Source organism: Oryctolagus cuniculus, chromosome 10 (genome assembly GCF_051225735.1).
Source record: "Oryctolagus cuniculus isolate XC-2025 breed Fujian yellow rabbit chromosome 10, ASM5122573v1, whole genome shotgun sequence".
Taxonomy (NCBI): domain Eukaryota; kingdom Metazoa; phylum Chordata; class Mammalia; order Lagomorpha; family Leporidae; genus Oryctolagus; species Oryctolagus cuniculus.
In genome coordinates this window covers 105,154,156-105,179,226 of record NC_142876.1, presented here as the reverse complement: position 1 = coordinate 105,179,226, position 25,071 = coordinate 105,154,156, and the positions used below count along the sequence as shown (strand labels likewise).

General features: G+C 57.6%; 1 protein-coding gene and 1 non-coding gene across 5 annotated transcripts; both read right to left on the bottom strand.

Moving 5' to 3' along the window:
* Positions 1-207: 207 nt before the first annotated feature.
* LOC149124387 (uncharacterized) lies at positions 208-8,471 on the bottom strand. 3 transcript variants are annotated; one of them, XM_089305587.1, is made up of 5 exons: positions 8,018-8,471; positions 7,324-7,382; positions 2,281-2,390; positions 1,652-1,706; positions 208-897 (listed from the first exon to the last, which is right to left on the bottom strand). In XM_089305587.1, the coding sequence occupies exons 1-5, from the start codon at positions 8,052-8,054 to the stop codon at positions 820-822; spliced, it is 339 nt and encodes a 112-aa protein (XP_089161713.1). In that variant the 5' UTR covers positions 8,055-8,471; the 3' UTR covers positions 208-819. The 3 variants fall into 3 exon arrangements, with proteins under 3 accessions (XP_089161713.1, XP_089161712.1, XP_089161711.1); XM_089305586.1 differs by having other exon boundaries at positions 2,281-2,433; positions 8,018-8,470; XM_089305585.1 differs by having other exon boundaries at positions 7,324-8,471.
* A 1,458-nt stretch (positions 8,472-9,929) lies between these two features.
* On the bottom strand, positions 9,930-15,634 carry LOC103347375 (uncharacterized). 2 transcript variants are annotated; one of them, XR_016214388.1, is made up of 3 exons: positions 15,375-15,634; positions 10,393-10,500; positions 9,930-10,207 (listed from the first exon to the last, which is right to left on the bottom strand). It is a non-coding gene; the product is annotated as an uncharacterized LOC103347375 (transcript). The 2 variants fall into 2 exon arrangements; XR_016214387.1 differs by lacking the exon at positions 15,375-15,634 and adding an exon at positions 12,443-13,226.
* Positions 15,635-25,071: the final 9,437 nt, after the last annotated feature.

Here is a 25,071-nt window from a genome sequence, read left to right as displayed (position 1 = left end):
GAGGCAGGTGCTCCTGTCACTCACACCCCCTCGACAGAGCCAGAAAGAGTCCCAGGGGCTGGGAAACCAAGGCAGTGGCAGCTGGGGGCACTGGAGCCAGGACTCAGCCCAGGCTCCGGGCACGGCTCCAAGCTGCCTCCTCCAGGCTCCCAGCGCTCCGCTCCCCGTGTGTGAGCACAGGTGCCCGAATCCACATTGAGGCCTTCATGTTTCTCCAGCCACAATTTATTGACCTAATGGATTTCTCTTAAACCATAAATCAGTTAATATGTAGGCACGGAGGCAGTAGTGCAGGGCAATCCATGGGCACCAACAGAGGCAACGAGGTTCTTCCCAGGCAGCAGCTGATCCCCGGGGACGGAGCAGCCACGGGTTCCTGTCCTTGGGGCAGCGAGGACGAGGGACATTAACACCTTTTCTGGAAGGGTGAGGATTCTAAACAGGGTGTCTCGGAGTCCATCTTCAGGTGACGATTGTGGTAACCTGGGGGCAGACAGAGAATCCACGGGGTCTTGTCCTTCGGGCATGAGGACGAGGACAGTCAACACCTGTTCATGAAGGGCGAGATTTCTGAAGCTGGGCGTCTCAGAGTCCATCTTCCTTTGGACAATCGTGGTGACCTGGGGGATTTCAGAGAAGACACGGGGTCCTCTCCTGTTTGCAGCGAGGACGAAGGACATTCAACACCTGTTCCTAGAGGGCGAGGATTTGGAAGCTGGGGGTCTTGGAGTCCTTCTCGTGGTGGTAGATCGTTTGGTCCTGGGGGCAGCCAGAGAAGCCACAGGGTCCTGTCCTAGGAGCAGCGAGGACGACGGACATTCAACACCTCTTCTGGAAGGGCGAGGATTCTGAGCTGGGCGTCTCAGAATCCATCTTCCTGTGGACGCTCGTGGTGACCTGTGGGCAGGCAGAGAAGCTTGGGGTCCTGTCCTTGGGGCAGCGAGGAAGAAGGACACTCTACTCCTGGAGACCACTGGGGCAAAGATTCTGAGTTCGAAATCCTGGAGTGCATCTTCCCGTGGAAGATGGGGAGACCTGGGTCACCAGAGACATAGCTCTGCTGCAGCATCTGCCGTGTAGACCCTTTGGTGGACCCAACCCTTTTGGATTTGAGAGGTCAGAGGGCTGGGGCAGGGACAAGCTGACAAGGGGAGAACATGGCCCTGTCATGCCATGGCCTGGTCCCTGGTTCCTGACCCTTTGAGACCCAAGGGCACTTTGGTGACAAGCCCACAGACCAGCAGGGAGGTGGCAGGTGCCTCATCAAGCCAGAGGAGATGCCCACCCTGGGGCTCGGCCCCCCGAGGACAGACACGGGGAGGCAGTGCTGGCAGCACAGAACTGCAGTGATGCCAGCGCCCCAGACAGGCCCCAACACAGCCCCGGATGCTGGCCTGGTCTACAGCTCACGGCAGGGACCTCCAAGCCCGGCAGCCACAGAGGGGTCCCCTCTCTCACGTGCTTACCCCCCGTTGGGCACCGTGAAGGACCTTGTATTCAAGACTCATGGGGCCACTGTGGCCCTCAGAGACACCCATCTCCCAGAGGGACATGGTGAGGCTCCAAGGACTGAAGGGCCCCACTGGAAGTTCAGGGGCTCTCAGGAGGGTGGACCCGGACGTCTGAGTCTCAGAGGAGAAGATGCACTCACCTCCGTCCACACCCATGGGAAATGGGCCAGGGGCCTCCGGCACAGGAGCCATGGCCTGCAGGAAGGACAGAAACGGCCAGGACACAGTCTCCCTGCACCTGGCAGCCCCACCTCCACCTGCCCAGCGTCTGTGCTCCCTTGTCCAGGTGGGAGCTGCTGCATCTCCCATGGAGACCCCGGGGCAGGCTGTCTGTCCTGAGGATGGAATGGCGGTGAGGATGCTCCTAGGCACTCGGCCACACTGCCTGGCCCAGGGCTGGGGCAGAGGGCAAGGACGAGCAGTGCCAAGACCTCGGCTCCACCTCTCAGGAGAGGGGCTACCAGCTGCTGCAGCCTGGGGCCTGTCAGGAGCTGCCGCGGCCTCTCCCCTCCTTAGACCCTGGTACAGAGCTGCACACAGCCAGCGCCCACGCGGGATGGCTCATGCTGCTGGAGCCTCCAGAGACTGCAGGGGTGAAGCCCACAGCTCCTCTGCACTCTCCCCTGACCAAGGAGGGCCCATGGGCATCAGTGTGAGTCCCACCCTCCCTCCCCTATGCACCTGCTCCATTCCCTGCACACAGATGCAAAGCCAATGGACACCCTGGCTGTCTGGGATGACCCAGGCCCCCTGTGGGTGAGTCCCTTACCACCAAGAGGTCCTTCCACAGGTAGTCTTCTTGCTGGTGCAGATCGAGTTTCTGGGGCTTCTCTGGGTCTTGAACCTTGGAGAGCCACCACAGAAAGGCCAGCAGAGCCCCTGTGCACAAGACAGAGGGGCCCGCACTGCCGTTGCTCCTGCCCTGCACACAGAGGAGCCGCAGATGAATGTCCCCCGCAGGCTGAATCTCGCAGTAAAAACCCTTTCTCCCCCCCCACGCCCCCGTGCAGACAGCACCTGTCCCACCTGACAGCCTTCTCAGCTCGGGCCAGGAGCCGCCATGGATACCTCCTGCCCCGCTCTGCTGAGGGACGCCGGAGCCACTGGGGACACTGAGGGCTTGGGGGACCGGCAGTCAGGCCCACCTCTGGGAAGTCCCCATCCAGGATGGGATCCTGGCCTCGGGATTCTTCTCCCTCTCCCGGGGCTCCCAGGAAGGGAGACGAGTGGTGCACAAATGAAAATGCAACAACAGAAATCAAATGATCAGAAATCAAAACACAAAAATGAACAAACTCACTCTGCTCCCGTTACCAACACAAAACATGAACTGTATGTACTACACCACACCAACAATGGAGACTGTTCTAGTGGAATAAAATGTTAAATGAGAAAACACTAAATGAATATGAATGGTGGCAGGAAACAAAATAAAATAGAAAAAGGACAAAGTAATCAAAATGGAAAAAGAAAAAACAAATTTGACCCAACAGCAGCAGCAGGATCCGATTCTTCCTCCGGATTCCTCTCCCTCTCCAGGGCTCCCCCAGGAAGGGTCAGCAGGGCTGACGTCTGGGAGACCCCAAGCCAGCAGCTGACACAGATCAGCTCTCCCGGCTCTGACTCCTTGAGCACAAATGAAGATGAAACAAACAGAAATCAAAGGAACAGAAATCAGAACACAAAATGGACAAAGTCAGCTCACATCACCACAGAAAACAGGAACTAAATGAACTCAACTAGACTCAGAACTGAGACCGACCCTATCGGAACAGTTAAAAGTGAGAAAACACAAATAAATCAGTAATAAAGCATACAGAAAAAAATCCCAAGAACCTGAACTGTATAAAACCAAAGCAGATGCCCTCACCATCTTATTAAAAAAAGAGAGAATAAAAAAGAGAAAAAAACTCAAAATGATAAAACGGACACCCAACAATGGGAGAAAATATAAAGAACAACCACAAACAACAGAAAAGCCAAGGAAAAAAATGAAGAAAAAAATCCAAATGGAAATGAAATATTCAAGGAAAATCAATAGAAATGGAAAAAAGACTATAAATCCTGGAGGAAAAATAGAAAATAGAAAAAAAAAGAAAAAATAATCAAAACGGAAAAGGAAAAAACAAATTTGACTAAAACGACAGCGGCTTGAGGAACATAAATCAAACAGGGGAAACAGGCAGCTGTTCCCAGCCCCAGGTCCCCGGGACAGCGCTTCCTGGCCAAATGACAGAACCCAGGCCAAGCCAAGGCTTTGTGCAGGCAGCAGGCATGACATCACAATGGCGCATTCTGATGTCAGAGCAGGAAACCGCAGCAGGTGCTGCCCCACACTGGTTTGCACAGGAACCTTTCCACTTGAGTGAGACAAAGACTGCACAATCCTTTCTTAGGTTGAAGAGAGAGATATTAGTGTTTTGAGAAATTAAACCCTGTAGGATATTTCAAAACCTTTTCATTTCTAGTCTTTTTCATTTCTAGTCTTAGCATCTTCCATAATTTTGCCTTTTGCAGACTCAATGTATCCACTCCTTTCTCTTCAACACCTGAATTATCACCTGAAACCATGGTGCAGTGTCACTGGCATCGCGACGCTACATCAAATGTTCTGTCACTCAAGTCAGCGGTGCTGTGACGGAGCTGTAAAGCCACGGCTCACGGGGCCTGTGTCCCGTACGAGTGTCTGCTCATGTCCCAGCTGCTCCACTTTTTGTTTTAAAGGGTTTTCTTTATTTATTTGAAGGCAAATAGATGGAGAAGGACAGAGAGAGGAAGACAGAGAAGGTCCCCATGTTAGCACCACAAACTGTGCACAGCAGGAGCCACAGCAAATGTGACTGACCTGGGCCATCCCACAGGCTACCAGTGTGCAACCTGGTGGGGAGTCCTTTTCCTACAGAGGCTGCAGGGGGGCTCCTGCAGGTCCTGGTGTCCCGGATCTCGGGGGAGACCCCAGTACAGCCTCAGTCTGCCCTGAGGACTCGCCTATGGGCTCATCCACTGCTGGGAGCTTCGCAGCCATAACCTCACTCACTCTGGCCCCAGCCTGGGAGGCAGGATGACCACCACCATTTCCCAGCATGGGGGAGTGGTCAGGTCCATACGGGATCAATATGGGACACCCAGGGAGGCAGGAGTCCCGGCCTGGGGTGGAGCCCATAGGCCAGAAAAGGGAAGACGGGACGAGCGACTACTGGGGGTTCTCTGTGTGAGGGGCAGCAAGGGCACAGGGAGTGTCAGGTGCTCCTGGCCTGGCTGCTCCTGGGTCACCCTGAGGACAGAGAAGTGGAGAGAGAGTCCCAAATTCAGCTCTGGGTCTCCCCCAGGGGAGGGACAGAGAGGCACAGAGCAGGGGCCAAGAAGGTCAGCTCAGCAGTGCCTGCTCCCTCCTGGGCCTGCACCCAGCACTGCCCAACAGCACCTCTCCAGGGCCCCAGCAGGGGGCACACACCCAGGCAGCCAGTTCACAGGGCAACCTGGGGCCTGGTGCCCTGCCTCCCTGAGCCTTGGGCCCTGCATTCAGCCTGCCACTGCCTTGGGCCTGACATCAGGGCTGGACATGGCCTGGAGACCTGGTGCAAGATGTGAGGACAGAACCCTGACCCAGGGCCCCACGTCCCTCACCTGAGTCCCTTTATGACTGGAAGGCCCCACTCTGCCCTTGATGGTCAGTGAGCATCTTCCACCCTCCTGACAGGGACAGCCCCAGGGCTCCAATCTCCCCCAACCACAGACGCCGTGCAGTGTCCTCCCTTACACACGTCCACTCTGAAGTTCTAACTCGCTGGGTGCAAAGGACCAGGGGCAGAGGTGGCAGCAGATCCCTCCCTGGTGGCCTGGTCAGTGCCCAGGGCTGTGACCGCTGTTGGCCCTGTTCTTCCCCCTGCTCCACCCTCCTGATGGGCGCTCACGCCAGACAGAGGTGGCTGTGCCTCTTGGGATGAGGTCACTGCCGAGGGCAGGCGAGTCCTAGCTTCTGCGGTCACCCTGTGGTAGGTCAGCTGCTGAGCGTCTGTCCCCGCAGGCTGTCACAGGATGGTGACCCTGATGGCAGGTGGTGGTGTCCCTGCAGGTGCACCTGCTGAAGGTTGTGTTCCTGACTCAGACTTGTTCTGCCAGCTGCAGAGCTGTTACTGGCCATTGGCTATTGAGGGCTCAAGAGCAGTGGGGTTTGGTGGGGGCCATGCAGCCTTGCTGCCTGCCTGGGCTGAGCTCTGCCTTTGGAGTGAGCATTTTGAGCAGTGACAGGGGTGCACAGAGCTGCCCTGGGGGCTGTGTGGTGAGCAGCGGGAGGTGCTCCACCCACAACCACTGCTCCTCTGCTCCTGGAGGCGCTGTGCAGCACCGGGTCTGTCTGCCTTGTCCTCCTCATGGGCCAGGGCCTGGAGGGTCTGGGCCACGCCCCCTCATCACAGCCACAGGTCTGCCTCAGTGCTGGTGGGCCAACCCCAACCCGCCAGAGCGGTGGAGGTGCTGCCAGCGCCTCCTCGCTGATGGACAAGGCCGTGTCGCTGCAGGGGCCGGCATCGCTGTAGACTGCAGGATCCGACACTGGCAGGGCCGGCTCGGGGTCCCGGCGCTTCCTGAAGGCGGTGAACATGACTGCTGGGGCCTTCTGGGAAATGGGCGCCACATCCAAGAAACAGAGAAACCCACAGGAAAGTGACAGCCCCGTGCTCCCTGCTGGATTCCCCAGAGTCCTCAGAGGCACTGTGACACAGGATGCTGGGCTCCCCGACCTCCTGGTCACAGACGCCTCGGACCCAGGTGTGCCCTGCTCTGAGCAGTTCCCTGCACACACATGCAGGTGCTGCCAGAGCCCGAGGCCGCCCCTCTGGAGATGAGGACCCACTGGGATGGGGTCCTTGAGTCAGCCAGGGCGGTGCTGTGTCTGCTCCCACCCTGGTGAGCTGCAGCCTGCTAGGGTGAGACCGCACTCCCACGGCCAGAGCCAGAGCCCACAGGGCCCCCAGGAAGCCCCTACTCCCTCCCTCTCTCTGCTGCCCATGGCCCTGGCCCCTCCTGCCAGCCCTGGGCGGAGGAGTCACAAGCACCCGGGCCACCGGCCCTGCCAAGAGCACATTCTGGGGCCTTCCCTTGGGTTGACCCTGCAACTTGAACCCAGCAGGCACCTGTTCTGCTGGACCTCCCCAAGTCCACGTGTGGGTGTCCATGTGGACAGGGCTGTGTCAAGGCAGGAACAACCTGGGGGCCTAATCAGAGGTCCTGCATCCCCGCCCCTAAAGGACACCAGCCCCAGGCCTGCTCCTAGCTGTACCCAAACTCACACCCATGAAACCCCCCACACTAAACAAGGCCCAAGCTCATCGTTTCCTGGGACCCAGGCAAGTCAATATAAAATATGCCTGATATTTCACCCCTGCTTCTGTTTGGGGCAATGCGCAGAACTCCATGGCTTCCAGCCAGCAGGTGGTTCTAATCCTGGGGCGAATGTGGGAGGAGCCACTCGCTACCACGCCCCCTTAGTGTGCAGCAGTTCAGTGGACGCCTGTGCAAGGGGCAGCTCCCGGGTCTCCGTCCACCCAGCCACGTGGGCCCTCTTGGTTGTCAGGGTCCACAGCAGGGATCCACAGAGACTCTGAGGACGCCTGACTGAGGTCCTTGTCCCCCACCCACCTGGGAGCTTCCAGAACCAACAGAAACCCCAGCCCCGCCTCACTGGCACATGTGTGCCCAGCAAGGTCCCCAGAGGATTCAGAATCTGGTCCAGCCACGGTCCCCTGGGAGCCAAACACATGGCGCAAGAGAGCAGTGCAGCGGAAGGGGTCTGTCAGGGGGAGGGGCTCACCTGTGACAGTGGCGGCCAAGTCCCGGGGGCGGCCGTCTGCCCATAGGAAACTAGGAGAGCTGGGAGCAGGCACAGACCAAGACGTCAGGACACAGTACCAGGACCCGGGAGCCGCAGGTTTTTCTCGGTCTCGGGCTGCAGCCGGGAGTCCCAGGCCACGGGTGTGAGTTGCAGAGTGGAAAAGCCACAGCACCGGGGGCTCTGAGCCCTGAGGGGGAGCACTGAGACGCGCAGGCTCCATGAGAGCCCCGAGCTGCCCCTGCCCTGCGGCCCTGTTCTCTCCGAGTTCTGGGCGGGCTGGGTGGTGCTGCCCACGGCCAGGGCAGATCCCCTCGGGTGCTGGGCCCACTCATCTGGGCTCCACAGAAACTCAGACACCCCGGGTGCTCAGTCTTTCCCATCCAGGGGCAGGAGAGGGGGGGCTCAGCACCTGCAGGGGCTCTGAGGGTCCAAGCTGGGCCCGGCTCCCCCTGCCACCCCAGATATCATCTTTGCCAGCACCCAAAAGAACCGTCCCAGCACAGTGGCCCGGGCCAACAAGGAGTCGCAGACTGAGATCCTAAACACGTCTATGCACTCAGACGTTCTTAATTTAATAAAACGTCACCTAGATATCTCTTTTCTAACTCTGCACGGAAAAGCCTTATCAGGTGCTAAATAAAATTCAAGGAAGACATGGACTTAGACCAGGCACCTGCACTGGGCCCCAGACCCAACTCAGACAGCTTCATCCAGGCCCTGTGCTGTGGCTGTGGCACAAGGCCCTGTATCTAGTTCACTAATTAGCAATTAACTAGTTCAGCCGTGGCTGCCCCGCAGGTGTGGGGACTGACTGGAGCCATGGCACTGATCTCTGCACCCACTTCCCGTGGCCCAGCAGTGCTGTGCACCTGTCCTGGATGAGCCACCTCAGAACCTGCTCCATGTCCAGAGCTGCCTGGTTCTGGTATCATTGTTGTTGTATGATGCTCTTCTCAGATACACTCCACTCCATGTACTGGCCTAAGGGCGTTCCTCTGTCACAGGTGGAGCTGTCTCCTCCACACTGAGCCCCTGGGCCCAGGGCTGGCAGCTGCTCCCGGGTGCTGACGCCCCGGCTCTGCCCCAGCTGCTCCCTGTGTGGGGCAGGAATCAGCAACCACCTGGGCCTGGGAGGAACCGTTCACTGGGGAGGGGCCTGGCTCTTCATCTCGGCCTCAGTTTCCCTGTTTGTGAAGGAGGGGCCAATGCCCACAGCCCAGGTCTGCAGGGGTGGAGCTGAGGCTGTGAATGCAAGCTGAGCCTGAGGCAGAGACCCAGCTCCACAGGGAGCCAGGGCCCATGGGGGAGGGGTGGGCACCCACCACCAAGGCAGCCTAGTCCAGGCTCACCTGTGCCCCTCACGCCTGTGGCCTCTGGGGCTCTGAAACCCAGCAGTGCGGCTCTGTCAGTGGGAATCACCTGGCCGAGTCTCAGACACTGCACGTGGAAAGGTTCTTGGCCAAACCAACCCCAGCCTCTCCCAACAGGGGTTCTGGGGGCACCTGTTAGGTCGGGGGCGTGTCTGAGCACATGCAGGCACTGCGGCCACAGACCCTGGGGCCTGGTGCTGCCACACCTTCTCCTGTGACCAGAGAAGCCCCGACAGCTCCGTGGTATCTGAAGATCTCAACCTCAGCACCACAACTTTGCACACAGCACAAACCACAGCAAACTCAAGGGAGCAGGTCCGGCCCCTGGGCTGGCAGTTTGCAACCTGGTGTGTGCAACCTTCTCCTAAGATGGCGGGGTGACTCCTGCCTGCTCCTGGTGTCCCGGATGTCTGGGGAGATCCCAGCACGGCCTCTGTCCTGAGGACTCCTCAGATGTCTCGTCCACTGCTGGGAGCTTTGCAGCCATAACCTCACTCACTCTGGCCCCAGCCTGGGAGGCAGAATGACCACCACCATCTCAGGGAGGGGGCCGTGGGTAAGGTCAGTGTGGGATGTGGGACACCCAGGAGAGGCAGGACTGCTGACCTGGGGTGGAGCCAAAGGTCAGCAAAGGGAAGATGGCCACAGTAGGCACTGGGCTTCCCTGTGTCAGGAGAACAAGAGGGAACTCTGGGAGGTGCAGGTGCTCCCGGCCTGGCTGCTCCTGGGTCTCCCTGAGGACAGAGAAGGTGAGAGAGAGCCCCAAATCAGGCTCGGGGCCTCCAACAGGGGAGAGACAGAGAGTCAAGGACAAGGGGCAAGGACAAAGGAAAGGCCTGGGGGGCACAGGAAGGAGCCACCTCCCCCAAATCCCTGGACCCACAGACGGCTGACAGCTTCCAGAACCTTGCCCAGGCTGCCGATGGCACCTAAGGACCCAGCACTACCCAGCAGCCAGGGGAGGTGGGAACTATTCTGGGTGCTTCCCGCGGCAGCCACAGTGCAACCAGGGGCTCCTATTGCTCACACCCCCTTGACAGAGATGGAATCAGAGGCCAAGGGGCAGGGACACCAAGGTGGGCAGCAGCGGGCATGGAGCCAGGACACAGCCCAGGCCCTGGACTCGGTGTGGCTCAAGCTGCCTCCTCCACGCTCCCAGCGCTCTGCTCCCCCATGTGAGGCCACAGGTGCCCAAAACCAACACTAAGTCCTTCATGTTTTTCCATTCACAATTTATTGATCTCATGGGTTTCTGTTAACTCATAAATCTGTTAACTCTAGGCACAGAGGCAGTAGTGCAGGGCAATCCATGGGCACCAACAGAGACAACGAAGTTCTTCCCAGGCAGCAGCTGCTCCCCGGGGATGGAGGAGCCAAGGGATCCAGTCCTTGGGGCAGCGAGGATGAGGGACCTTCGACTCCTCTTCTGGAAGGGCGAGGATTCTGAAACTGAGCATCTCGGAGTCCATCTTCCCGTGGGAGATCGTGGTGACCTGGGGGCACCAGAGACACAGCTGAGCTGCAGCATCTGCCATGTAGACCCGTTGGTGGCCCCAGGACCCTCCTGGAGTAGAGAGGTCAGAGGGCTTGGCCAGGGACAAGCTTACATGCGAGTAATGTGGCCTTGTCATGACATAACCTGGTCCCTGGTTCCTGTCCCTGTGGGTGAGTCCCTTACCACCAAGAGGTCCTTCCACAGGTAGTCTTCTTGCTGCTGCAGATTAGGTTTCCGGGGCTTCTTAGGATCCTAAACCTTGTAGAGCCACCCGGACTGGGCAGTAGTTACCTGTGCAGGGGAGAGAGGGGCCTGCGCTGCCACCACCCCTCCCCTGCACACATGGGAGACCCCAACTGAGAATCCCCCCAGGCTCCATCTCGCAGTAACAACCCTTTCTCCCACCCCCGTGCAGACAGCACCTGTCCCACCTGACAGCCTTCTCAGCTCATCCAGGAGCCGCCATGGACACCTCCTGCCCCGCTCTGCTGAGGGACGCGGTAGCCACTGGGGACACAGAGGGCTTGGGGGACCGGCAGTCAGTCCCGCCCCGGGAAGTCCCCATCCAGGATGCGATTCTGGCCTCGGGATTCTTCTCCCTCTCCCGGGGCTCCCAGGAAGGGAGACGAGTGGTGCACAAATGAAAATGCAACAGAAATCAAATGAACAGAAATCAAAACACAAAAATGAACAAACTCACTCTGCTCCCGTCACCAACAGAAAACATGAACTGTATCCACTACACCACACCAACAACGGAGACTGTTCTAGTGGAATAAAATGTTAAATGAGAAAAATCAAAATGCATACAAATGGTGGCAGGAAACAAAATATAATAGAAAAAGTACAAAGCAATCAAAAATGGAAAAAGAAAAACAAATTTGACCAAACAGGAGCAGCAGGATCCGATTCTTCCTCCGGATTCCTCTCCCTCTCCAGGGCTCCCCCAGGAAGGGTCAGCAGGGCTGACGTCTGGGAGACCCCGAGCCAGCAGCTGACACAGATCAGCTCTCACGGCTCTGACTCTTTGAGCACAAACGAACATGAAACAAACAGAAATCAAATGAACAGAAATCAAACACAAAATGGACAAAGTCAACTCACATCACCAACAGAAAACAGGAACTAAATGAACTCAACTAGACTCACAGCTGAGACTAACCCTGTCGAACCAGCTAAAAGAGAAAACACAAATGAATGAATGAATAACAAAGCATACAGAAAAAAATCCCAAGAACCTGAACTATATAACAAGTAATGCAGATGGTCTCACGGTCTTATTTTAAAAAAAAGGAATAAAAAAGAGAAAAAAAACACATTGTGAAAAAATAGAAACCCAACAATGGGAGAAAATATAAAGAACAACCACCAACATGAGGAAAGCCAATGAAAAAGTGACAAGAAATCCAAATAAATGAAATATCCTAGGAAAATCAATAAGAAAGCGACAAGAGACTATAAATGTTGGAGGAAAAAAATAAACAAAATAAATAAGAAAACAAAATAATCAAAATGGAAAAAGAAAAAACAAATTTGACTAAAACAACAGCAGCAGGAGGAACATAAACCAAACAAGGGAAACACAGGCAGCTGTTCCCAGCCCCAGGTCACCCAGACAGCGCTTCCTGGGCCAATGACAGAACCCAGGCCAAGCCAAGGCTTTGTGCTGGCAGCGGGCATGACGTCACAATGGTGCCTTCTGATATCAGAGCAGGAAACCGCAGCCGGTGCTGCCCTCTGCTGGTTTGCACAGGAACCTTTCCACTTGAGTGAGACAAAGACTGCACAATTCTTTCTTAGGTTGAAGAGAGTGATATTAGTGTTTTGAGAAATTAAACCCTGTAGGATATTTTGAAACCTTTTCATATCTAGTCTTAGCATCTTTCATAATTTTGCCTTTTGCAGACTCCATGTATCCACTCCTTTCTCTTCAACCCCTGGATGATCGCTCTCAAACCATGGTGCAGCGTCACTGGCATCGCGATGCTACATCAAATGTTCTGTCACTCAAGTCAGCGGTGCTGTGACGGAGCTGTAAAGCCACGGCTCACGGGGCCTGCGTCCCGTACCAGTGTCTGTTCAGGTCCCAGCTGCTCACTTCTCTGTTTGTTTAAAAGGATTTATATATTTATTCGAAGGCAAATAGATGGAGAGGGCAGAGAGGGAGACAGAGGAGACAGAAATGTCAGCACCACTAACTTTGTACACAAAACCCACAGCAAACAGAACTGACCTGGCCCAGCCCACAGGCCACAGTGTGCAACCTGGTGGGGAAACCTCTCCTACAGAGCCTGCAAGTGTGGCGGACTGAGAAGGCCAGGCCAAGATGGCCCCAGGCAACAGGCTGTGATTGGTTAGGGCATAGACCGCCCCTTGACCGGATTGGCTGGCTTGTTGTAGCAACTGAAATAAAGGAGTCTGCAGGCTGCCTCTCTCAGGCCTGCTTTCACCCGACTCCCGGGGTCTGTGTGGTGACTCCACGCCCTCTTGCCCCCACTGCGCTCTCCCTCCCAGAAACGAATCCACTGCAACATGCAGGGGGTGGGGGGCTCCTGCAAGATCTGGTGTCCCGGATATCGGGGGAGACCCTGTTAGGAAACTGGCGCAGTTGGCCGCATGGCCCAGCTACCTGAGCCAGGCTCCACCCCCATCCTAATGGGATTGGCTGCTCCTGCTTCCCTGCCCGCCCTCAGGCAAAGTTTTAAAAGGGCCTGTTCCTGAACACGTGCTCTCTTGCCCCTTCTCTCCTGCTCTCTCTCAGTTGCTCTCTAGCCTCCTCCTCTGGTCTCTTGGCTCTGCTCTCCGCTCTCCTCTCTCCTCTTCTCTGCTCTATCTTCTCTCCTTGCTAGCTCCTCTCCTCTCTGTTTCTCTCTCTTAGACTCTCTTTCTCTCTTTTTTCCTTCGCCACCCCTTCACTCCGGTCTGTAGGGTGTTCCCAATAAACCCTTTCCCTTACTCCGGTGTCCGGTGTGCTTTGCGACGGCTAACATTAAGATAAAACAACCCCAGCACAGCCTCTGTCTGCCCTTAGGACTCGCCTATGGGCTCGTCCACTGCTGGGAGCTTCGCAGCCATAACCTCACTCACTCTGGCCCTAGCCTGGGAGGCATGATGACCACCACCATTTCCCAGCGTGGGAAAGTGGTCAGGTCCATACAGGATCAATATGGGACACCCAGGGAGGCAGGAGTCCTGGGCTGGGGTGGAGCCAAGAGCTCAGCAAAGGGAAGATGGCCACAGTAGGCACTGGGGCTTCCCTGTGTCAGGAGAACAAGAGGGAACTCTGGGAGGTGCAGGTGCTCCCGGCCTGGCTGCTCCTGAGTCTCCCTGAGGACAAAGAAGGGGAGAGAGAGCCCCAAATCAGGCTCAGGACTTCCAACACGGGAGGGACAGAGCCAAAGTGAAGGGTCAGGACAAAAGAAAGGCCAGTGGGGGTCACAGGAAGGAGCCAGCTCCCCCAAATCCCTGGACCCACAGAGGCTGACAGCTCCCAGAACCCCACCCAGGCTGCCCATGGCCCCTAAGGACCCAGCACCCCTCAGGAGCTCAGGACAGTTGGGAACTATTCTGGATGCTTCCTGGGGTGGGGGGGCCACCCTCCAAGGCAGGGGCTCCTATTGCTCATGCAAGCTTGACAGAGCCTAGAGACAGAGCCCCAGGGGGTGGGAAACCAAGGTAGTAGCAGGCACTGGAGCTGGGACCCACCCAGGCCCAGGCGCAGCTCCAAGCTGCCTGTCCAGGCTCCAGCACTCTACTCCCCTTGTGTGACCACAAGTGCCCATTATGGTCACTGAGTCCTGACAATTTTCCATGCACATTTCTCGACATCACATCTGTCATAAATTACAAACCAGGCAGGGACATCCGTGAGCACCCACACAGGGCTACAAGTTCTTCCCAGGCAGCAGCTGCTCCCCGGGGCACGGAGAAGCCATGGGGTCCTGTGCCTGGGGCAGTGAGGACGAGGCACACTCCACACGGGTCTCCAAGGCAGCACCCACACGCTGTCCAGGCAACAGACTCCGGGAGCTGACATCACCTGGTTCCTCTAGTGGCAGTCCCCGGAGCCCTCAGAGCACTGAGCCCCAGGGTGCTGGGCTCCCCACATCCTGGTCATGGACGCCTCGGGCCCAGGCGTGCCCTGCACTGAGCAGTTTCCTGCACACACCTGCGGGTGCTGGCAGAGGCAGAGGCCGCCCCTCTGGAGATGAGGACCCTGGGGTGGGGGGCAGGAGTCAGCCAGGGCGGTGCTGTGTCTGCCCCCACCCTGGAGGAGCTACAGCCTGCCAGGGCGGGACCACACGCCCACGGCCACAGCACACAGGACACACAGAAGACCTGTCCACCCCCCTCTCTCCACTGCCCGTGGCCCTGGCCCCTCCTGCCAGCCCTGGGCACAGGAGGCACAAGTACCAGGGCCACCAGCTCAGCCCAGAGCGCACTCCTGGTCCTGCCCTCAGGGTGGCCCTGCACCTTGCAGACCCAGAAGGCACCCGTTCTCCTGAGACCTCCCCACGTCCACATGTGGGTGTCAGAGGGGACTGGAATTTGACGAGGCAGAACCTAACTGGGGCCTAATCAGTGGTCCTGCTGCCCTGCCCCAAGAGGACACCCTCAGCCCACGCCTGCTCCTAGCAATGCCCATGCTCACAACTCATAAAATACCCACACCACCGCAAGACCCAGACGCAACCTGTCCTGGGACCCAGGTGACTCAATATAAAATATTCCTAGTGCTTAACACCTGAATCTCCCCGGGGAGATGCCCAGACTGCTCCTTCCACCCAGCAGCTGATTCTAATCCCGGGGCCAGTGTGGAAGGAGCCGCCCGCTACCACACCCCTAAGTATGTAGCTAGTCAGTGGATGCCTGTGCAGGGGGCAGCTCCCAGGTCTCCGTCCACACAGCCACGAGGGCCCTTTTGGTTTCAGGGTCCAGAGCAGGGATCCACAGAGGCTCTGAGGACGCCTGACTGAGGTCCTTGTCCCCCACCCACCTGGGAGCTTTAGAACCACAGAAACCCCAACCCCGTCTCTCCCCACCTCTACACCCAGCAATGTTCCCCAGAGGATTCAGAATCTGGTCCAGCCAGGGTGTACAAGTAGCCAAACACATGGTGCAGGAGGTGGTACAGGGCAAGGGGTCTGTCACAGGGAGGGGCTCACCTGTAATGGGGGCTGCCAAGTCCCAGAGGCAGCTGTCTGCTAAGTAGGAAACCAGGAGAGCTGGGAGCGGGCACAGATCAAGTCCACAGGACCCTGCACAAGGAGTCGCCGGGGTTCTTGGCTTCAGGCTGCAGTTGGGTGTCTCAGGTCACGGGTGTGAGTTCCAGAGTGGAAAAGCCACAGCACCGGGGGCTCTGAGCCTGAGGGGGGAGCACTGAGACGCGCAGGCTCCATGAGAGCCCCGAGCTCGCCCCTGCCCTGCGGCCCTGTTCTCTCCAAGTTCTGGACGGGCTGGGTGGTGCTGCCCACAGCGAGGGTGGGTCCCTAAGGTGCTGGACATGCTCATCTGGGCTCCACAGAAACTCACAGACACCCCGGGTGCTCAGTCTTTCCCATCCCGGGGGCAGGAGAGGGGGGCTCAGCACCTGCCGAGGTCTGAGGGTCCACCCTGGGCCCGGCTCCCCCTGCCTGCCCAGATCCAGTCATTGGTGATGCCTGGAACAACCGTACCAGGACAGTGGCCAGCGTCAACAAGGAGTCACAGAAGCTAGATCCTAAAACACAGCTTTGTGTTTGCACGTTGATAATTCAATTAAACATCACTAGCCACCTCTTTCTACCTCCAGGAGGAAGAACAAGGACACCATGGGAAGCCTTCTCAGGTGCTAAAAAATTTCACAGGAAAGAAGTCCTCAGAACCTGCTCCTGATGCGTGAATCACTTCTGTATCATGATGCTCTTCTCAGATACACTCCACTCCATGTACTGGCCTAAGGACATTCCTCTGTCACAGGTGGAGCTGTCTCCTCCACACTGAGCCCCTGGGCCCAGGGCTGGCAGCTGCTCCCGGGTGCTGACGCCCAGGCTCTGCCCCAGCTGCTCCCTGGGTGGGGCAGGAATCAGCAGCCACCTGGGCCTGGGAGGAACCGCTCACTGGGGAGGGGCCTGGCTCTTCATCTCGGCCTCAGTTTCCCTGTTTGTGAAGGAGGGGCCAATGCCCACAGCCCAGGTCTGCAGGGGTGGGACTGAGGCTGTGAATGCAAGCTGAGCCTGAGGCAGAGGCCCAGCTCCACAGGGAGCCAGTGGGGGAGGGGAGGCAGCCCCTGGACCTGGAGGCTGAGCCCCCTTCTCCCAAGGGAGGGAATTGCTCTGCCTCCCTGTTCTCAGACTGTCACGTGGGCGTCCAGATGCCAGAACTTGCTCTCCCTGCACACACAGGAGAAGGAGGGGCCTGCGGATGGACGTCCCCAGGGAGCCCTGAACCACTGAAGATCAGGGACACTGGGCCCCTCCCCCACAACCCTGGGTCACTCTGCCTGGTGTCTGTGCCCGGATGGGGACAGAGGCTGTGACCTGAGTTGTGGAGCAGACTGGGTGGGCTGATCTTAAGCAGTCACCTTTTAGCCTTCAGTCTTTCCTAAATAGTAGAGCCCCCATCTGTCCAGTGCTGTCCTGGGGTGCACTTTGGGCACCCTCCAAGGCTCCCTATCTCCAGGCTCACCTGTGCCCCCACCCTGTGGGGTCCGGGGCTCTGATTCCCCAGCAGCGCCCACGCAGCCAGGAGGGAGCAGCCCCGGCCACAGTAGCACTTCCTACTCAGGCTCACTGGGCCTGCGTCAGACCCTCCCTCCGCTCTCCCAGGGCTCGGTCTGCAGACGCCCTGGTGGGGAGAGGAAAGCCAGGGAGAAAGAAAGGGATCTGGGTCCAGTGTCTCTGTCACTGCGCCATCTGCAGCCTCCCTGAGCCCAGCTCTCACACAGTGAGCTCGATAGAGACAGGTGTGCACCTAGAACCAGTGTGGGGGACGCCTCACAGGGTCACGTCCACAGTGCGTGAGATACCTCAAAGGAAGGCTCCATACAATAACACATATGAAAGACAAGACAGGCAGGAAGGAAGTGTTTGTGGCTGAAGCGTGGCATGGCAGATAAAGCAGCCGCCTGCTGTGGCCAGATCCCTTCTGGGCGCTGGTTTGAGTCCCGGTTGCTCCTCTTTGGGTCCAGCTCTCTGCTATGGCCTGGGAAAGCAGTAGAAGATGGCCCAAGTCCTTGGGCCCCTGCAACCAATGGGAGGCTGGGAAGAAGATCCTGGCTCCCTGGCTCAGATCACCACAGCTCCAGGCACTGCTGCCAACTGGCATTTGAACCAATGGATGCAAGACTCTCTCTCTCTATTTCTTTTTAACTCTTTCAAATTAATAAATAAATCCTATTTTTGACAGGTAGAGTTAGACAGTGAGTGAGAGACAGAGAAAGGTCTTCCTTCTGTTGGTCACCCCCCGAATGGCTGTTATGGCCACCACACTGCGCCGATCTGAAGCCAGGAGCCAGGTGCTTCCTCCTGGTCTCCCATGCGGGTGCAAGACCCAAGTACATGGGCCGTCCTCCACTGCACTCCCAGGCCACAGCAGAGAGCTGGCCTGGAAGAGGAGTAACCGGGACAGAATCCGGCGCCCGACCGGGACAAGAACCCGGGGTGCCGGCGCCGCAGACAGAGGATTAGCCTAGTGATCTGCCGTGCCTGCCAAAAAATATATCTTTTTACAAATTTATTTTAAAAAAGTGTTTGCAATCACAAACAATTGGTTTTGGTGACACACGAGGACCTCCCAATAATGAAAGGACCTCAGAATCCACACCTGGCCAACACAGCCACAGGCAGAAACCGTGAGCCGACATCCTGCAGGACACCCACAAAGCCTGGCCACACGTGCACTCCACGTTGCAGGGAAGAGGGGTGCCCATGAATGCAACCCCAGCACCCACACCCCAGTGTCTGTAGGGACAACGCTCATCCTGCCCACTGTCAGTGTGGCGTGAGAGCCCTCCAGTGCCGCCGCATAGGGGGCCGGGGGCACAGCCTTCTTAACAAGCCAGGTACACTCGGCCTCTGCATGAACCCGCCCACTCCCAGGTGTGTCCACCAGAAACCCTCTCAGGGCTGTGTGTGCAGGGTGTGTGCACACCTGCTCTGAGACCCCTGGGAGTTGTGAACAGCAGAGGCACCGTGCCGAATCCTGGGTGTCCATGTGATAGACAGGAAGGGGCGGTACCCATGTGCACTGTGACAGCCGAGGGTCCCAGGCCCGAGTGGAGCAGCCTGCCAGGATCAAGTGACTGCAGTGAGCCCGCCCAGGCCGCACCTGCCCCACATGTGCTCTGCTGGTTACCACACCCACGCTGCCTCCTCACAGCCTGTGCCCACGTCACAGATGCGGGCCCCACACAGACACTGCACAACCCAAGGATACCCAGGCCTGGACAGGAGAACCAGAACAGAAAGCCGGGTGGCCTGGCCCAGCCCTGGAGCCCTGGTGCTGATCTCTCCACATCACTTCCTGTTGTCCAGCAATGCTGTCGCACCTGTCATGGAGTGGGGTCCTCAGCACCTGCTCCAGTTCTGGGAGCTGCCTGACTCGTGACCATTTCTCTGTGAAAATGCTGTCCTCACATGGACTCCACTCCATGCACCTGGCCTAAGGAGCTTCCTTCAGTCCTGGGAAAGAGTTATCTCTGAACCTGAGCCCTGAGCCAGATCCTGGCATCTGCTCCCGGATGCTGACGCCCAGGGTTCTGACCCCGGGGCTCCCAGGTAAGGGGAGAAACAGAGGCCACCTGGACTGGATAGGAACAGAGGACAGAGAAGGGGAGAGAGAGCCCCAAATCAGGTTTGAGGCCTCCAACAGGGGAGGGACAGAGAGGCAGGGAGAAGGGACAAGGACAAAGGAAAGGCCAGTGGGGGTCACAGGAAGGAGCCAGCTCCCCCACAGCCCCATGACCCACAGAGGCTGACAGCTCCCAGAACCCCGCCAGACATCAAGGCCTCTAAGGACCAGCCCTACCCAGCAGCCAGGGGAGTCTGGTGCTGTTCCGGGGGCTTCCTTGGAGGCAGATGCTCCTGTCACTCACACCCCCTTGACAGAGCCAGAAACAGAGCCCCAGGGGGTGGGAAACCAAGGCAGTGGCAGCCACGTGCACTGGAGCCGGAACTCAGCCCAGGCCCCGGGCACGGCTCCAAGCTGCCTCCTCCAGGCTCCCAGTGCTCCACTCCCCGCTTGTGAGCACAGGTGCCCAAACCCACACTGAGGCCTTCATGTTTCTCCAGCCACTATTTATTGACCTAATGGATTTCTTTTAAACTTAAAAATCACTTAACTTGCAGGCACAGAGGCAGTAGTACAGGACAATTCATGGGCACCAACAGAGGCAACGAGGTTCTTCCCAGGCAGCAGCTGCTCCCCGGGGACAAAGGAGCCACAGGGTCCTCTCCTTGGGGCAGCGAGGATGAGGGGCATTCAACACCTCTTCTGGGAGGGCGAGGATTCTGAGGCTGGGCGTGTCTGAGTTCATTTTCTTTAGGACGATGGTGGTGGTCTGGGGGCAGGCAGAGAAGCCACAGGGTCCTGTCCTGGTGGCAGCCAGGACGAGGGACATTCAACACCTCTTCGGGAAGGGCGAGGATCCTAAGCTGGGTGTCTCGGAGACCATCTTCCAGTGGACGCTCGTGGTGACGTGGGGGCAGCCAGAGAAGCTACATGGTCCTGTCCTTGGGGCAGCGAGGATGAGGGGCATTCAACACTGGAGAGCACAGATAGAAGGATTCTGAAGCTGGATGTCTTGGCATCCGTCTTCCCGTGGAAGTTCGAGGAGACCTGGGTCACCAGAGACATAGCTCTGCTGCAGCATCTGCCATGTAGACCCTTTGGTCACCCCAGGGCCCTCTTGGATTTGAGAGGTCAGAGGGCTGGGCAGGGACAAGCTGACAAGGGGAGAACACGGTCCTGTCATGCCATGGCCTGGTCCCTAGTTCCTGTCCCTGTGACACCCCAGGGAACTTTGAATGGTGACAAGGCCACAGACCATCATGGAGGTGGCAGGTGCCTCATCCAAGCCAGAGGAGATGCCCACCCTGGGGCTCGGCCCCCCGAGGATAGACACGGGAAGCAGTGCTGGCAGCACAGAGCTTAGTGTTGCCAGCGCCCCTGCCAGGCCCCAGCACAGCCCTGGCTGCTGGCCTGGTCTACAGCTCATGGCAGGGACCTCCGAGGCCGGCAGCCACAGTGGGGTCCCCTCTCTCACGTGCTCACCCCACGTCAGGCACCGTGCAGGACCTGGTGTGCAAAACTCATGGGGCCACTGTGGCCTTCAGAGACACCCATCTCCCAGGGGGGCACGTTGAGGCTCCAAGGACTGAAGGGCCCGACTCGAAGGTCAGGGGCTCTCAGAGGGACGGGACCCGCACGTCTGAGTCTCAGAGAGGAGCAGAGTTCTCACCTCCGTCCACACCCATGGGGAATGGGCCAGGGGCCAACGGCACAGGAGCCATGGCCTGCAGGAAGGACAGAAACGCCCAGGACACGGTCTCCCTGCACCTGGCAGCCCCACCTCCACCTGCCCAGCGTCTGCGCTCCCTTGTCCAGGTGGGAGCTGCTGCATCTCCCATGGAGACCCCGGGGCAGTCTGTCTGTCCTGAGGATGGGATGGCGGTGAGGATGCTCCTAGGCGCTCGGCCACACTGCCTGGCCCAAGGCTGGGGCAGAGGGCAAGGACGAGCAGTGCCGAGACCTCGGCTCCACGTCTCAGGAGAGGAACCCCCGGCTGCTGCAGCCTGGGGCCTGTCAGGAGCTGCCGCGGCCTCTCCCCTCCTTAGACCCTTGTACAGAGCTGCACACAGCCAGCACCCACGTGGTATGGCTCATGTTGATGGAGCCTCCAGCACCTGCAGGGGTGAAGCCCACAGCCCCTCTGCACTCTCCCCTGACCAAGGAGGGCCATGGGCATCAGTGTGAGTCCTTCCCCCCTCCCCTATGCACCTGCTCCATTCCTGCACACAGATGCACAGCCAATGGACACCCTGGCTGTCTGGGGTGACCCCGCACCCCTGTGGGGTGAGTCCCTCACAACCAAGAGGTCCTTCCACAGGAAGTCTTCTTGCTGGTGCAGATCAGGTTTCTGGGGCTTCTTTGGATCCTAAACCTTGTAGAGCCACCCGGACTGGGCAGTAGTTACCTGTGCAGGGGACAGAGGGGCCCGCACTGCCACCACCCCTCCCCTGCAAACATGGGAGACCCCAACAGAGTCCCCTGCAGGCAGAACCTCGCAGTAACAACCCTTTCTCCCGCCCCCGTGCAGACAGCACCTGTCCCACCTGACAGCCTTCTCAGCTCATCCAGGAGCCGCCATGGACACCTCCTGCCCCGCTCTGCTGAGGGACGCGGGAGCCACTGGGGACACAGAGGGCTTGGGGGACCGCAGTCAGTCCTGCCCCGGGAAGTCCCCATCCAGGATGCGATTCTGGCCTCGGGATTCTTCTCCCTCTCCCGGGGCTCCCAGGAAGGGAGACGAGTGGTGCACAAATGAAAATGCAACAACAGAGGCCGGCGCCGCGGCTCACTAGGCTAATCCTCCGCCTAGTGGCGCCGGCACACCGGGTTCTAGTCCCGGTCGGGGCGCCGGATTCTGTCCCGGTTGCCCCTCTTCCAGGCCAGCCCTCTGCTGTGGCCAGGGAGTGCAGTGGAGGATGGCCCAGGTGCTTGGGCCCTGCACCCCATGGGAGACCAGGAAAAGCACCTGGCTCCTGGCTCCTGCCATCGGATCAGCACGGTGCGCCGGCCGCAGCGCGCCGGCCGTGGCGGCCATTGGAGGGTGAACCAACGGCAAAAAGGAAGACCTTTCTCTCTGTCTCTCTCTCTCACTGTCCACTCTGCCTGTCAAAAAGAAAATGCAACAACAGAAATCAAATGAACAGAAATCAAAACACAAAAATGAACAAACTCACTCTGCTCCCGTTACCAACAGAAAACATGAACTGTATCCACTACACCACACCAACAACGGAGACTGTTCTAGTGGAATAAAATGTTAAATGAGAAAACACAAAATGAACATGAATGGTGGCAGGAAACAAAAGAAAATAGAAAAAGGACAAAGTAATCACAATGGAAGAAGAAAAAACAAATATGACCAAACAGCAGCAGCAGGATCCGATTCTTCCTCCGGATTCCTCTCCCTCTCCAGGGCTCCCCCAGGAAGGGTCAGCAGGGCTGACGTCTGGGAGACCCTGAGCCAGCAGCTGACACAGATCAGCTCTCACGGCTCTGACTCCTTGAGCACAAACGAAGATGAAACAAACAGAAATCAAATGAACAGAACTCAAAACACAAAATGAACAAACTCAGCTCACATCACCACAGAAAACATGAACTGAATGAACTCAACTAGACTCACAACTGAGACCGACCCTATCGGAACCGTTAAAAGTGAGAAATCACAAATAAATCAGTAATAAAGCATACAGAAAAAAATCCCAAGAACCTGAACTGTATAACAACCAAAGCAGATGGCCTCACCATCTTATTAAAAAAAGAGACACTAAAAAAGAGAAAAAAACTCAAAATGATAAAACGGAAACCCAACAATGGGAGAAAATATAAAGAACAACCACAAAAAGAGGAAAGCCAAGGAAAAAAGTGAAGAAAAAATCCAAATGGAAATGAAATATTCAAGGAAAATCAATAAGGGAAAAAATAATATGAATACTAGAGGAAATCAAAATAAATAAAATAGAAAAAAAGAACAAAATAATCGAAACGCAAAAAGAAAAAACAAATTGGACCAAAACAGCAGCAGCTTGAGGAACATAAACCAAATAGGGGAAACAAGGCAGCTGTTCCCAGCCCCAGGTCCCCGGGACAGCGCTTCCTGGGCAAATGACAGAACCCAGGCCCAGCCAAGGCTTTGTGCAGGCAGCGGGCATGACGTCACAATGGTGCCCTCTGATGTCAGAGCAGGAAACCGCAGCAGGTGCTGCCCTCTGCTGGTTTACACAGGAACCTTTCCACTTGAGTAAGACAAAGACTGCGCAATTCTTCGGTTGAAGAAAGAGATATCAGTGTTTTGAGAAATTAAACCCAGTAGCATATTTTGAAACCTTTTCATTTCTTGTCTTAGCATCTCTAATAATTTTGCCTTTTGCAGACTCAGTGTATCCACTCCTTTCTCTTCACCCCCTGAATGATCGCCTCAAACCATGGTGCAGCGTCACTGGCATCGCGACGCTACATCAAATGTTCTGTCACTCAAGTCAGCGGTGCTGTGACGGAGCTGTAAAGCCACGGCTCACGGGGCCTGCGTCCCGTGTGAGTGTCTGTTCATGTCCCAGCTGCTACACTTATTTTTTTTTAAACAAAAGGATTTATTTATTTATTCGAAGGCAGAAAGAGAAGGACAGAGAGAGGGAGACAGAGAAGGTCCCCGTGTTAGCACCACAAACTGTGCACAGCAGGAGCCCCAGCAAACATGACTGACCTGGGCCATCCCACAGGCTACCAGTGTGCAACCTGGTGGGGAGTCCTTTCCTACAGACACTGCAGGGGGGGCTCCTGCAGGTCCTGGTGTCCCGGATCTCAGGGGAGACCCCAGCACAGCCTCTGTCTGCCCTGAGGACTCCCCTATGGGCTCGTCCACAGCTGGGAGCCTCACAGCCATAACCTCACTCACTCTGGCCCCAGCCTAGGAGGCAGGATGACCACCACCATTTCCCAGCGTGGGGGGTGGGTCAGGTCCATACGGGATCAATATGGGACACCCAGGGAGGCAGGAGTCCTGCCCTGGGGTGGAGCTCATAGGCCAGGAAAGGGAAGATGGCCACGAGCGACCACTGGGGGTTCCCTGTGGGAGGAGCAGGAGGGGGCACAGGGAGTGTCAGATCCTCCCGACCTGGCTGCTCCTGGGTCACCCTGAGGACAGAGAAGTGTAGAGAGAGCCCCAAATTCAGTTCAAGGCTTCCCCCAGGGGAGGGACAGAGAGGCACAGAGCAGGGGCCAAGAAGGTCAGCTCAGCAGTGCCTGCTCCCTCCTGGGCCTGCACTCAGCACTGCCCAACAGCACCTCTCCAGGGACCCAGCAGGTGGCGCTCACCCCATGCAGCCAGTTCCCAGGGCAACCTGGGGCCTGGTGCCCTGCCTCCCTGAGCCTTGGGCCCTGCATTCGGGCTGCCCATGCCCTTGGGCCTGGCATCAGGGCTGGACATGGCCTGGAGACCTGGTGCCAGATGTGACAGACAGACCCTGCCCCAGGGGCGCAATGTCCCTTGCCCCATCCCTTTCCCACTGCAAGGCCCCACTCTGCCCCTGAGGGCCAGTGAGTGTCTGCCACCCTCCTGACAAGGACAGCCCCAGGGCTCCAATCTCCCCCAACCACAGACGCCGTGCAGTGTCCTCCCTTACACACGCCCACTCTGAAGTTCTAACTCGGTGGGTGCAAAGGACCAGGGGCAGAGGTGGCAGCATATCCCCTCCCTGGTGGCCTGGTCAGTGCCCAGGGCTGTGACTGCTGTTAGCCCTGTTCTTCCCCCTGCTCCACCCTCCTGGTGGGTGCTCACGCCGGGCAGAGGTGGCTCTGCCTCTTGGGATGAGGTCACTGCCAAGGGCAGGCAAGTCCTAGCTTTGCGGTGACCCTGTGGTAGGTCAGCTGCTGAGCGTCTGTCCCCGCAGGCTGTCACAGGATGGTGACCCTGATGGCAGGTGATGGTGTCCCTGGAGGTGCACCTGCTGTGGGAGTCATCCCTGACTCAGGCTTGTTCTGCCAACTACAGAGCTGTTACTGGCCATTGGCTATTGAGGGCTCAAGAGCAGTGGGGCCATGGAGGGGGGCCATGCAGCCTTGCTGCCTGCCTGGGCTGAGCTCTGCCTTTGGAGT

Bases quoted from the DNA above. Each gene is read 5' to 3' on its own strand.
- LOC149124387 (XM_089305585.1), bottom strand. From the start codon at position 7,564: ATGGAGCCTGCGCGTCTCAGTGCTCCCCCTCAGGGCTCAGAGCCCCCG. The intron at 2,391-7,323 runs GTGAGCCCCTCC...TCTTGTGCACAG, and splicing joins CTTGGCCGCCACTGTCACAG to GGGCTCTGCTGGCCTTTCTG. The intron at 898-1,651 runs GTGAGTGCATCT...GCCTGCCCACAG, and splicing joins TCCCATGGGTGTGGACGGAG to GTCACCACGAGCGTCCACAG.